The sequence below is a fragment of the Silurus aristotelis genome (genome assembly GCF_946808225.1).
Source record: "Silurus aristotelis genome assembly, chromosome: 13".
In the NCBI taxonomy this organism is placed as follows: Eukaryota; Metazoa; Chordata; class Actinopteri; order Siluriformes; family Siluridae; genus Silurus; species Silurus aristotelis.
Genome location: NC_139586.1, coordinates 27,805,474 through 27,819,137, shown reverse-complemented (window position 1 = coordinate 27,819,137; position 13,664 = coordinate 27,805,474). Strand labels below are relative to the sequence as shown.

At 40.5% G+C, this 13,664-nt stretch overlaps 2 protein-coding genes and 1 long non-coding RNA gene across 8 annotated transcripts in view; 1 reads left to right on the top strand and 2 right to left on the bottom strand.

Moving 5' to 3' along the window:
• The window catches only part of rab3b (RAB3B, member RAS oncogene family), a 346,193-nt gene that overhangs the window by 138,772 nt on the left and 193,757 nt on the right, over positions 1–13,664 (bottom strand). The window lies entirely within an intron of this gene.
• Positions 1–13,664, bottom strand: part of rabgap1l (RAB GTPase activating protein 1-like) — a 109,844-nt gene that overhangs the window by 8,611 nt on the left and 87,569 nt on the right. For 3 of the 6 annotated variants that reach the window (XM_083559054.1, XM_083559055.1, XM_083559056.1), the window contains exon 19: positions 8,664–8,792. In XM_083559054.1, the coding sequence (XP_083415180.1) occupies positions 8,664–8,792 (129 nt within the window). Of the gene's footprint in view, positions 1–4,265; positions 4,398–8,663; positions 8,793–10,931; positions 12,362–13,664 lie in introns of those variants that run through there. The other 3 variants (XM_083559057.1, XM_083559058.1, XM_083559059.1) reach the window with 3 other exon arrangements.
• On the top strand, positions 4,290–4,872 carry LOC310736105. Its single transcript, XR_014536443.1, has 2 exons — positions 4,290–4,419; positions 4,483–4,872. It is a non-coding gene; the product is annotated as an uncharacterized lncRNA (long non-coding RNA).

Genomic DNA, 13,664 nt, shown 5'->3' with positions numbered 1-13,664 from the left:
TGAAGTTTGTGAAACCGGGAAAAACCCAGGAAAAATCCATAAATTAGCCGCGTCGTTGTTTATGCCGCGGGGTTCAAAACGTGGGAAAAAAGTAGCGGCTTATAGTCCGGAAAATATGGTAAATCAGAAGATACATAACGTGTAATGACCCCTTTTGACTTTGTGGGGACGTGTGTTTGGTGCCTATGGCAAAAACAGCAGTGTTTTTAAATAATTGTGGAAAAAAAATTAAAAATACTTTCTTTTTTTCAAACTGAATTTAAAAATAAATAAATGACAAGATTATTTTCATTGGATAAAATTGAAGATTAAAATAGCATAGCACAGGTGTGTGTGTGTGTGTGTGTGTGTGTGTGTGTACATTTATTATTATTTTTATATCACGTTGTTATATAGAAAGGAGATACGTCAACTAGTATCATTACTTCCGACTTTAAGCCCGCGATCATTTTGCATTAGCATTCACAGGCGAAAAATTCCTCACATTCTTCGGATATTTCTTTGTGATTGCCGACGTGACTCACAACAAAGTGTGAACATTGCAATGAAAATGAGAGACTGATCCTCACATAGGGGGAAAAAAAACAAAAAAAAAAACAACAAAAGAAAATATAACGAAAAGCCACAACTCGTTCGCTCGGTTTCCCCCGCACTAACCGCACGTTACACACGTCAGGTGTTTCAGTAACTCAGCGCTTCAATGATGAAACGTTACACGCACAGAGACTGCTCGAGCTCTCCTGGGTTCTCAGAGGTGGAGTGTGTTGCCAGAAGAGAAGAGCTGCTGGTGTTACTATAGCATTCAGCGGGGAGGAGCTTTCTACAGCAACACCAACAGAGCTGGAATCTGGGGCAACACACACACTACCTGCATGACTGCTATTAAAACCAGCCTCACCAATTCCTGTGGGTTGTTTAGAATATTTATCTTTCTGTAACAACATACACAAAGAGAAAAATGCACTAGTGGATGTGAAGATCATGAGTTCAAATCCTAGCCAAGCCAAGCTGGATAAATCCACATGTGGTTCTTTCCCAAACTTTTAGACAAGGCTGAAGGCGCACAATTGTATAAGAGGTATTTAGATGTTCCAGCATGACAATGCCCCTGTGCACAAAGCCAGCTCCATGAACATGTGCTTCACATGGGTTGGACTGGAAGATTCTACATCAGTACCTGACTTTACTAACACCCTTGTGGCTGAATGAATCTAAACAAAATCTAGAGGAACGTCGACCCAGAAAAGTGGCGGTTATAAGAGCAAATGCGAACTAAATGTGGAATTGGATTCTCCAAAAGCACATCATCTTAAACTCAGGGGTCAGTAAACTTCTGTCCATATAGTGTAGAACACCTAATGGATTGTGGATATGTTTAGGTTCTATCAGACCCATAGATCCTCATCAAGCATCACAAATATTATATTTTTTACAAGCAAGCTTCTCTGGTTATTTTCATATTTATTATATATTTGTCCCTGATAAACCATTAAGAACACGTTTCACTCAATGGAGAGATTTCACAGCACCTTTGGCCGTGTTCTGAAGATGACGACTGCAGAATCACTGTGATTAATCACATTAAAATTACAGCAGTAGATAAAAAGACAAAAAGACAGAAATGCTTCCTAATTCATTACCTTCCTTGCTCGTGCATTACTCGATAATATGAACGGTGCATTGTTTTGAAAGTGGGCGGGGCTTCCAGATTATCCAGACTATCATTCTTTACATATTTATACATTTATTACTGTTGTGCTGTCTTTCCATAGAGCGTCACACAAAAGACCACAGAAAACATTGTTTCTGCCTGTGGACATCAATCTACAGAACTCCTCCCTCTGAGTGTTAAACAGCTGGTCCACGATATTAAATAGATAATATAGACATAATAGTAGATTTTCATGAAACACTTGTATAATGTTAATATCTTGGGCACTTTTGTGCATTAATTTGAGTGAAATGACAATAATAATTGTTACATGTGCAGCAATCAATCTATCAATCTATCAATCAATCAATCAATCAATCAATCTATCTATCTATCTATCTATCTATCTATCTATCTATCTATCTATCTATCTATCTATCTATCTATCTATCTATCTATCTATCTATCTATCTATCTATCTATCTATCTATCTATCTATCTATCGTAGTCTCATTTTTCTGCCATCTGTTTCACTGGTGCTACACATTTTATTTCACTTAATATATAACTTAATAGCTCCTATTTATTTTTTTATTCTTTACTTTAAACAACAACCCAACAAGTTCTCTACGGAATCAATAAATCAATATTCTGATATTTTATTGAAAAAAAAAAAAAATCAACTGCCTCTTTTTTTTTGGTTTCTTTTTGTTTTGTTTTTCGAGTGAACAGTTGAACCAGTTCAACCTCAACAATGATGAAACTATAATGAATATTCAGTGCCACCCAGGTGAGGATGTGTTACAGGTTATTAGGAATAAAATAATAGGGACAAACTACGTGTTTTTTTTTTCTTATTTATTTCTGTAACGCTGCTTTGTGAACGATGTCCCTGTTAAAAGCGTTAATTAAAAAGTGTAAAGGTGCAGCACAAGGCCATTTCACAGAAATTATTTGAAACTTTCTTCAAAACAAAAATCTAGCTACATTCTATGTCCGAATGTTTGTGGACGGCTAACGATAAGGTTTATATTATGAATTTTCATTTCAACATCCTGTTCCACATTTATGTTATAATGAGCTACTGTTATTTTGTGGAGATTCGTTCGGCCACAAGGGTGTTAGTAAAGTCAGGTACTGATGTAGATGAGATGAGGAGGCCTGGGGTACAGTCCGATTTTTATCTCAAAAGTTTTGAGGTCAGAGCTCTATAGCAGGATATATTCATGCTGGAACAGGTTTGGATCTCCGAGTATGAGTAAAGGGAAAAACGAATGCTAGCATATTAAAAGACGTCCTATATAATTTTATAAGAATTCGATATGGCTGGAAAAGTCAGGTGTCCCGATTCTTTTGTATTGTATTTATGGCTCATTATATTGATAAGAAGTTCAACTGCCTGTCTGCATTTTTATGACTGTTATGCCTCACAGCACCATCTTACAATACAGTGTGTAGGTTTCCCTTTAACACAAAGGCCCTTATGAAGAGATTAACAGAGACTCCAGTGTTAACACATGCTAACAAGTGCTCTTGGGAATCTACTCGCCTGGGCCTAGTTTTGCATACAGACTTCGCTATTAGGGAAACAATGCTATGGTGAGACGTAATCTCCATTGGGTACGTGGATAGAAACCGCGAGAAAACCAGGAGGTAGTTTCGAGTGCAGGCTGATGGAGTGAAACCTGACACACCCACATGCAAAGAAAGTATCCAAGACCCAGTGCTGAAGAAAATTCCTGTTCTAATGCAAAAAAAAAAAAAAGTATCTTTTCAGGGTTGAGTACTGAGAAATAGGTCTCGAGGAGTAACGACTTGTCGTAAAGGGGAAGTGGTTAGAAAGCTGAGAAAGAACATAGAGATTGGACAGGGAAACGTTGGCGGTTGGGGGGTGTGGGGGGTGGTGGTGGTGGTGGTGTTGAGCTAAGAATGACGCTGATAAGCAGATCATGATCATCAGCGTTACATTTTTACGCAGCCATAAGCACTGAAAGAAACTGACAGGAAAAGCAAAGCGACCTATAAACAAACCCAGGCCTGCTGTCAGCAAATAGCATCACTGCACTTTTGTGTATACACAAAAAACCACACACACACACACACACACACACACACACACACTTGTCACAGGTACTTGACTCCCTTTGTGGAAAGAACACTCCCCATGCCACTTTCCATTCAAATAACATTTACAAGCAAACCCCTGTTTTCCATGACTACTCACACACAAAAATACAATGCTATACCCTTTAAACATGCCAAGTTGCTTTGGAGGGACACAAAAAATTGCTTTATCCATCCATATCTGCGTATTCGAATTTGATCTTTGCTACGTGAAATCGAATGGATTAAAAAAGTTTCAAGTAAGAAAAACCCCCACAAACATTTCATCTACGTCTGATAAGATACGAAACACGCACACACACGGGATTAATGCCTCGTTTGTTCTTGTTTACTAATTGAGTTTGTTACTAAAAAATGTAGACGTCTTACTCGATTAGGAGTCCGGTAACTGAAGAAGGATGAATGAATGGCTAAGCCCATTATGACGGCACAGAGCTCGAGGTCTCCCTGCCTGGCTGGTGTACGAGAGCACGCACGGGTTTCGCCTTACCGCCGATTTGAGTTTGGAGTCGGCCACCAAACTAGCGAAGATGTCCTCGTCGCAGATCTGGTTGATAACGTGAGCGTTGTAGGCCACGGTGATAGATACTTCCTCCATCATCTTGCCGGCATGCGGATGAAAGGCAGCGGCGTGCGGATGAAAGGCAGCGGCGTGCGGATGAAAGGCAGCGGCGTGCGGATGAAAGGCAGCGGCGTGCGGATGAAAGGCAGCGGCGTGCGAGCCAGGAAGGAAGAGAGAGTGAGAGTGAGGACGGACTATGATGGATCGGCGAGAGCTCTTCCACCGTGCAGCAGAGCCTGCCCCTGAAGGCGGGAGAGAAGTCGAAGAGTTCCCCTCTCTTTTTTTTCCTCACAACCACACACACACAGACAGACACACCTCCTCTCAGCCTTCTCAGGTAGGCAGTGGTTTTCTCAAGCCGGCTATGAGGATCGTGTGTCACTGTGGGATCCTCTAACGAGCAGACACAAGTGCTCCCTTTTCTTCTGGTCCTCCGTCTGCAAGAATGAGTTCGTTTTACACAGAACTGGCTTTCATCCCACAGCCTTCTGCAGGTAAACTTGCTCGTGCAAAGAGGGGGAAAAAGTGAGAGAAATGAGAGACTGAAAGACACAGGAAGTGGAGGGGGGGAAGTGGAGGTTAGGTCAGACAGACCACAGTGACTCAATACTTCTGATGAGGGTTTTTTTATTTTATTTTTTTACTTGTTTTATTACAGGTACGTGCGTCAGTGAGCTCTCAAAACTCGGCGCTCTGGTCCTCTTAATGCCTCCTGAAATCTTTCAGTCCACTTGTCCACCTCCCGGTGGGAGAATCCAGACAAACAACTCTTTCCTGTAGTTAAAACATATCTGAATAATCAGAGATGTATTCGATCCTCCGTGAGGGAAAGAAATTGCCTTTTTGCTGCTCTACATCGACTTTTCTGGTGTAACAGAGTGAAGATTTCATACGAGGCACAGGAATCGGTCAGCTGGTTGTTTTTTTCCTGCCAGTGAATTCCTGCAGGACGTAAGCTGATTATGCAGTCGATCCTTTCTTTCTGAATGTGTGCGGTTTCCAAAAAAGAAATGATCGCCCCTAGATGGAGAGATTAACTCCACTCTTAGGAGCTCTAATCTCTAAGCACAGACGCCCCCATTAAGTTGGTGTGTGTTCGCAGAAAAATGCTGACTTTTTACACTATAAAGCTTCCCGGCACACACAAACAAGCCTCCTACTGCCTCAGCCGAAATCACCAACGACGCTCTCTTACACTCCGGCGTTCTGCAGACGCTACTGAAGCATCTCCGTCACACGCACTACTACAGAAAATAAAATACACCACAGGAGATGCGAGAAATACCCGAAAAATAACCTCCTCCTGTCCGTGGAGCTCCTTAAAGTGGTGACAGACGCTTCAGAGACGACTCAGACACACCCATCAATTTTAGTGACAAGGTTGAGGACGATTCACTTTTTGTTCAGAAACGTATCCAAAACACGAGACGTTGCGCTGGTATTTTCCGTGTCCTCAAATTCCCAAGACATAAAAGCATCGAGCCAGGGAGCGTATGGCTTTTTTTCCTCTCCTCCCACCTCCCGATCTCTGGCAGCTGCGAGCTCCTAAACTGATTTGGTTAGTGTGCACAGGTGTGGCTTGCAGAAAATCAAGGTCCACACCTAAGGGAATGACAGAAGGTGCTGCGCAACACAAAGGCGCGGTTCGACATGAGGAAATAAGTGGCTTAAAGTATAATGGATTGAAGAAAAACAAAACTATTCCGATTTGGTGAACAGACCTGCAGACAGACCTCAGGTGCTGACTCATTTTGAGCAAGCAGATCGATGCACCTGTTTACATCTCTGCGCTCAGGTGCTTAAATTCCCTTAAGCCTGATTCTGCCTTCTCAGGGTCCTAAAGCCTGCCGTGATATTTTGCAAACAGGAGTTATTATGAGGCTTAGGGTTTCGCAGATGCACAGAATTTGCATGTTTGCTTGTGTAATATCAGGCATATAAGGGCTGTAAGGGTCATGTCATGCTCTTCCTCAATCATCCTCAAATGTTCTTTATCCACATAAAAGAATTCAGCAGGACATTGTTTTTTCTTCTCTATTTAAAAGGTGGAATCATTGTTTAGTCCTGACCACCTGAACATCTCTGTACGTTGAACAAGCTACAAGATATAATTATTATAATTTACTTCTTTGCACATGCCGGAGATTTTGTCAACCCTTCTGTAAATCATGAGGTGATTGGTGCTTTGGAATAGTCAGTGAATATCTGTGTGCGTAATTGGATCATTTATTATTCTATTTATACAACTGAGCAGTTGAGGGATTAAGGGCCTTGCTTAGGGGCCCAACAGTGGCAGCTTGGTGGTGCTAGGATTTGAACTCACGACATTCTGATAACTCGTTAACCACTGAGCGACCGTTTATCATATCAGCATGGGTAACAAAAACATACTTTACTGAATCAAAACAGGTTCCTCATTAATTAAGTGATTCGAATGTGAGCGTTTTATAACTGAGAAAAGAAACACCGTATTATAGACACCACAAAGAAACTATTGCTGTCTTATAGGAGATTATTTTAACATTATGAAGGTGTTACTTATAAATATAAACACACACAGTGTAGACCTCTGAATTTACAGGCCACTGTTTTGGCTGTCAAATATCTTTTATATCTGACGGATATTGTAAAAAAAAAAAAATTTAAAATAAAATAAAGTGTCCAGAGTTAAACACCTATGGACACACATTTGTTACACAACGCACGGCTTAGAAGGTATTTTCATAAAAGAAAATAAAAAATACAGCTCTACTGATGCAAACAGAGTTTAGCAACTTCACAGGAAATCCTGCAGATAGTGACAGCGGCTGCAGCTGTGAATCAGTAAAAATAAAGCAACAACGATGTAGAAGTAAAAGTTAGAATGAGTAGGACTAAAACACGAACAGAAAACTTGGGAAAAAAAAAAAAGACGATTTTACTTAAATGTACTTAATGTAATGACTTTTTCAGTAACAAGTGGTTCTTCTCTAAAAACCTGTTCTAGCATAACAATATCCCCATAACGATCTGCTTTACATGGGTTGGAGTGGAAGATCTTGAATTTCCTGCTATGGATCAACTCTGGTGTGGAAACACTGTTCCTTTAAACATTACGCAGCTTCTAATGAGCGAATGAATCTTTTTTTTTTATTGACAACAGCTGATACAAATTCAATAAAATTGTATTTATATAGTATTTTTTAAGAAGAAAAGATTAAAGATTACAAATATAAATTCATAAATTTATCGTTTGAGCCAGAGGTAAACATGGTGAGGGGAAAAACAAAACAAAACTTGGAGACGATACGAGAAAGAAACGTTGCGAGGAACCAGATTTGAAAGGGAACCTCATCCTCAGCTGGGTGTCATCCGATATTCATTCATTTGAGATGCATAATTGTTGAGGTCATTATCTGTTCACTGATGGAGACTCGAGTGCAAAACTGTTCATGCCAGTTTCAGGAATCAAAACAGAAATCTTACGATTTGATCAAAATAAAATAATATTTCATAAAATAAAAAAAAAAAGAAATAAGGCATAACCAATGCTTATTCAATGAATGCATGTGTCAATGTTTGGCCACGTTAGTGCAGAAAACAGACTATTTCAATTTTAAACCTTAATTTCTATGGGACCACTAATTAAACATCCTTTTATTTATTCAGTGTGGGACCTTTAATGTTCTTCAGTATCAGTACACTGCGGCTTCCACGAAGAAGAACTTTCCTCTTCTTGGTCACTTCATTCCCTACAAGTGCCTTCAGTTATAGCAGCCATTCGGGACTCCATTCATTTCCCCTTATGGCTGAAATACTGCATCCAATGACCATAAATATTGTGATGTGTATGGAGTAGAGTTCGACCGATTCATCGGTTTTGCTGATTAATCTGCACTTATGGTTGCTGAAACTATCGGCAAAAATCCATACCGGTAGTTTTTCCGGGTTGCGTTGTACAGTGCGAGAGTGACCTCTAGAGGCGGATCACTGATGGCACATGCGGTCTTTTATTCATTTTGGATGTAACAATTTTTATTTATTTGGAGTGTTATTTTACTTTCAGTTTAAATGCGTCTTTCCTCAACATTTATTAATATATTTAACATTCTTATTTATTTAATTTAGCACATTTTCATAATTCAGTAATTTTTTTTTTTGTAATAAAGTTCAGTAATATTTTACAGTTTTTTTATTTATTTAATATCCATTTTAAAAACTATCATCATTAAACTATAAAGGTTAATAGCACAGAATCAAGTGTTGTGTGAAAGAAAACAACCCAAAAAGTCTGGAAATGAACCGAACGTACAATCACGTGTTTTTCAGATGAGAAAAATGTCCTACCTTGATGTTGCAGGCTTGCTCCATGAGTCTGCGAGCATTTTCGGCTGCTCTGTAGCGTTTTGGGAGCTGAACCCGGAAAAACTTAAGAGCGCCCTCAAAGTCGGCCTGAAGCAGGTCCTCCTTGGAGGTCTGTATTCAGAGAGAGGGAAAAAGCGAGAGATAACAAAACCTGATAAATGTTTAACATTAAGAAGGTCATTTTAAAAACTCAAAAGCATGATAATACACCTTTATTGGGACACCCGACTTTTTTTTTTCTTTAACGCCATGCCAGCTACCGTGGTTATGTTCATGGCGAAAGCTAGGTTTGGTTATACAAATCCCAGTTAAAGTGTAGATTAAAAACGTATCTTTTTAGCAAAGCCTACACATAACATACGTCTCACATCATAACCTTGTGCTCCAGAACATCTGATAACATGCACATTATCAACTTGTGCTGTTAATATCATGAACAGCAGCTACGCTAATTCCTCTCCACTGCTTCTCTTTCTCTCCCCATCCTGAGGCATCCTGAGGTTTGGCCAGCTCCAGTCACGTCCCACCTCGTGAAGATTATGGACTTTAAAGAAGTAGATGCCAAACTCGCAAACATCCTGAACCATCTAGAGACTTACCAGTGCCAATTGGATCCCACTGCATGTGTGGAGTTTGACATTGGACCTCCTGGAGTGTTTAAAGGCTCTGGCATGGAGAAGTTGGTGCTAAATCTGTGATCACAAATGTTGAGCTCAGTAGCTCCTAGTTTTAAAACCATAAAGACTGTAGAAGACTGTAGAAAGAACATTACTTATAATCTTATACTCCAGTACTCATGTTAGTTCTCACACACCAGTGTTCTGTATTGTTGAAAGATTTATGATCAAACTCTTGATGTCACTCAAATGAGGATGAGGTTCCCCTGTTGAGTCTGGTTAATCTCAAGGTTTCTTCCTCATTACATCTAAGGGAGTTTTTGCTTGCCACAGTCGCCGTGGCTGCTCATCAGGGATAAATACACACCATTCACCTTGACTGTTGATTTCTGTAAAGCTGCTTTGAGACAATGTCTGTTGTGAAAAGCGCTATAGAAATACACTTGACTTGACAAACATAAAATAAACATGTTTTAGATAAATTTTTGTGAAAACCTTAAAACTAAATTTAAATTAACTTGTTATAATATATCTTTTTTAAAGTATCAACAGAATAAAACAAGTTTCTCAAATCAGTAGAAGTATAACAGTCCAGCGACAGAAGCAAAACTCTCGAGAAACTGTTCCATAAAGATGCTTTACATGTATTGGAGTGGAAAATCTCTTGCTATAAAGCTCTGACATCAACCCTGTTGAACATGATGACTGCACACCAGGCCTCCTCACCTCACCTACACCAGTACCTAACTTTTCTTATGTCCTTGTGACTGAATGAATCTCCACAAGCACACTCCAAAATCTAGTGGAACATCTTCCTAAAATAGTGGAGGTTATTATAACAGCAAAATCTTGTATAGTATGTGTCTAAGCATCAAAATAGGTTTTTTTATTAAGGTGTACACCAGTCACAAAACCGCAGCTCATTTCCAGGAAGCAATGTATCGTGGTAAATGTGACCACCGATCAGGAGAAATTACCTGAAGCAAAAAAAGTTGAAGGAGCCAGAATACGAGTCTACACCCAGCACTAGTTCAAGAAAGCGTCAAGATCATTTTGACCAATTGTCTCTAAATGTTTTGGTTCCATAGGACCACGCCCATTTTTTTATATTCATTACTTACGTCAATATTCTCTCCACCTTTTCCCACCAACATAGAGCTATACAAATATTTATATGCAAACAAAATAATACTGAACAACTGTTCATGGACCATTTTGGCAAATATCTATCCAGTGATCAGTAAACTACCGCAGACATTAATTTTAAATGAAGCATTTGATTGGTTTGAAGCATTGTGAACGCTTTAAGGTGCAAACAGCAGCGTGCTCCTGTAGTGCACTTGTATTTTAATAGACAGAAAGAATGCAGCTCTAGATGTTAACCTTACTCTATAAGGATGCACTCTGAATCCGTACAGACATCGTCAAAACATTTCGGGTATCATAATACTCTTTGTTTCTACTATTTTTGGTCATCAGCACTGATTACACTAATGAGGTATGAGAAATGACACCTCTGCTTATCAAAAGGAGGATTTTATGCATTATCCTGAATTACAAAGACTGTGTTAAAAGCATTATGGCTGGCCAAAAAGTCAGAACAGCCACAAGAGTCTGGTGCCAACTCTCTCACCGCCAGTAGTCGGGGAACAAAGAGGCGATGACCCATGCCCAACAGGGTCATCATGCGCTCTGTGTAATCCGCCTCCAGAGCTTCCTGGTCCTCCCCTGACGATGCCCCCTCCTCCAGCGCCAGCAATGCCGAGGGCATGGCCGACTCCCTGTCCAAACATGAGGGAGTCCGATTCTCCAGTGCATCCCCAGAGTCCCCGGGACAGTCCTCCTGGGGAGGCTGCGAGGCCGACTTGAGGTCAGCCACGATGTCCGGATATGGTTAGTAATTATCCTCAGAAATCACGAGTGCACTTAAAAAGTTTCGACTGCTATGAGTTTCCGCAAACGGACGGCAGTCACAAAAGGCTGGGCTTAGTGGTTTCCATTTTTCCTCCAAAAACAACTGTATTAGGTAGTAAATGTAACGCATATCCGGTTCATGCTATGCTTATGGATTCCTCAGGCTTTAGTTCCAGACTGCAGCATTAAATCAGAACATCTACATTATGGCTGTCCACACCTGACTTCTTACAGTCCTGCTTACCATAACAAGAACATTAGAGTGAGGAGCTGCTTTCTTGCATGCTCAGTAATAGCCACCACCTTCACAGTGTGGAAATCCGCAATCTGTTGCCTGGCAACAGACAGAGGGAAAAGCTCTGGGATGCGTTAAGACGGATGACAGGCAACACATCTTTCCCTGCTTTCAAGCTCCTAATCAGGACTGGACAGCTCCTCATACAATCATCGTTAAAAAAAAAGGAAAATTTGTAAGATAAAATGATGACAAAGAAAACGGTCCACAGCTTTCCACCACTTTCGCTTTCCTAAAGTGAACTGATGTAAAACACAAGAGGCTTTGAAAAGCTCTGGGTAGAAAAGTAGAGATAATGGATGTCGTTTAAAACGAGACACGACTCAGTGAAGATCCCGTCTTGCTTTCATGGCTCATCAGTGAATCACTCTGGCAGTGGGTAATAAAAACACCGGGCTTCTAGATAAAATCCCTGGCCGGATCCGATCTTCAGTTCAGGGAGGGGGCAAGTTCCGCGCAACTCCGTCGTGTTAGAAATTGAAAAAAGGGAAGTGACGGGATGATGCAGGCCTCAACGAGATCATCTGGACGTCCCTGAGGCTGGCTGCTCTGCTCCTCAGCTTCTCAGAGCCAGTGATATAGAGGTCTGACTCAGGCTCGCAGAAGAGGGAGTCGAGAAGAGATGCTGAGTGTAGATAGGGAGAGGACAGAAAATGCTGTCGGTGCTAGAAGAGGCAGCAGGCTGATGGAGCGGGAGGAGGAGAAGGAAGAAAAGAGTAAAGGAGGGGCGTCTGGAAGCCTCCGCAAGCAGGCTTGGTCGAGGTGTGCATCTGGGACATGGCTGAGAAATGTAGAAGGGCTAATGCTAAATGCTAAAAGATGCTGTCTGCTCAGGTTGGGCACACAGGCAGAAGTGGGCATGTAGAGAGAGAGAGAGAGAGAGAAAGAGCGAAAAAGAAGAAGGGAGGGGTACAGAAGAAGGGAGGGGGAGCCTCTGGGGAAAATGTCGTAATACCGAACCAATCAGAATGGAGCAGTGCAAACCCTCGACACCTCCCCACCCTTCTTCCTCTCTGTCTCTCATCCTCATTTTTACACCATCATTCATGCTCTCAATACATCTATATATTTGTTTAATGAATGATTTGTGATTGCATACAGTGTGTGTGTATGCATTATAAATATATATATATAATATAATATATATAAATAGGGAAAGCAGTGAGAAATGCTTTGAATTGTGTAGTGAAATAAATAAATAAATCCAGCAGCGACAGAAACATTCATCATGTGTAATTAATCAGCATAACAAGCACACAGCAATTTCCTAATGAGCCTTTTTGTGTAAATCTGTGATACATCAACGCCCAATATCGATCAAACCGTACAGGCGTAACATCCCTTAAAGGCATGTTGGGAAAAATGATTTCTACTTACAGATTACATCTTCAAGTATTATTCAACGACGACTCGTTACAGCCTTGATAATAAAGGACAATATTAGGAATGAACGTGGCGAATCTTATTTGCGATGTTATGTCGATTATGGACAGATGCGTTCTGTGGACAAACTGTATTTATTTTGAAAACAATACACTACATGTATTGTGAGACCTGACCTCCCCCAAACTAGAAGCATAACATTCTTTGATGCTGTAGATGACGATGCCCCCTGTGCACAAAGCCAGCTACATCAACATATACATCACATGGGTTGGGGTGAAAGATCTCCTGCCGTAGAGCTCCAACCTCGACCGTATTGAATATCGATAAATGTGAATGCTGACTGCACCCCACAAGGCCTCCTCTCCTACATCATGGCAACACTTTACTAACACCCTTGGGGCTGAATCTCCACAACAATTAATAAACAAAAATGTAAAATAATAATAATAATAATGCTGGCTAGAAGACCAATTAGGGGTTTGTATTAATGCGCTACAGTTAGAAAGCATAACATCTCCCACAGAATATATACAAACCTTTATAGTCGTTTATACACTGAATTTTTGATTGCGATGGAAAAGGAGCTTGGTAGCAACTTGTATGTTTTAATTGTAATTACCGGCAAATTAGTGAGGTAGAAGTTAATGCATCGGTGCTTGTTGTTCAAAGAACTGGATATTATGGTAAAACCTGATCCTAGGAAGGTGTCATGTATAATTAAGTGCAAATATTTACTGAAACAGAGTTGCTGGGCTTCGCTTTTTAAGTCGG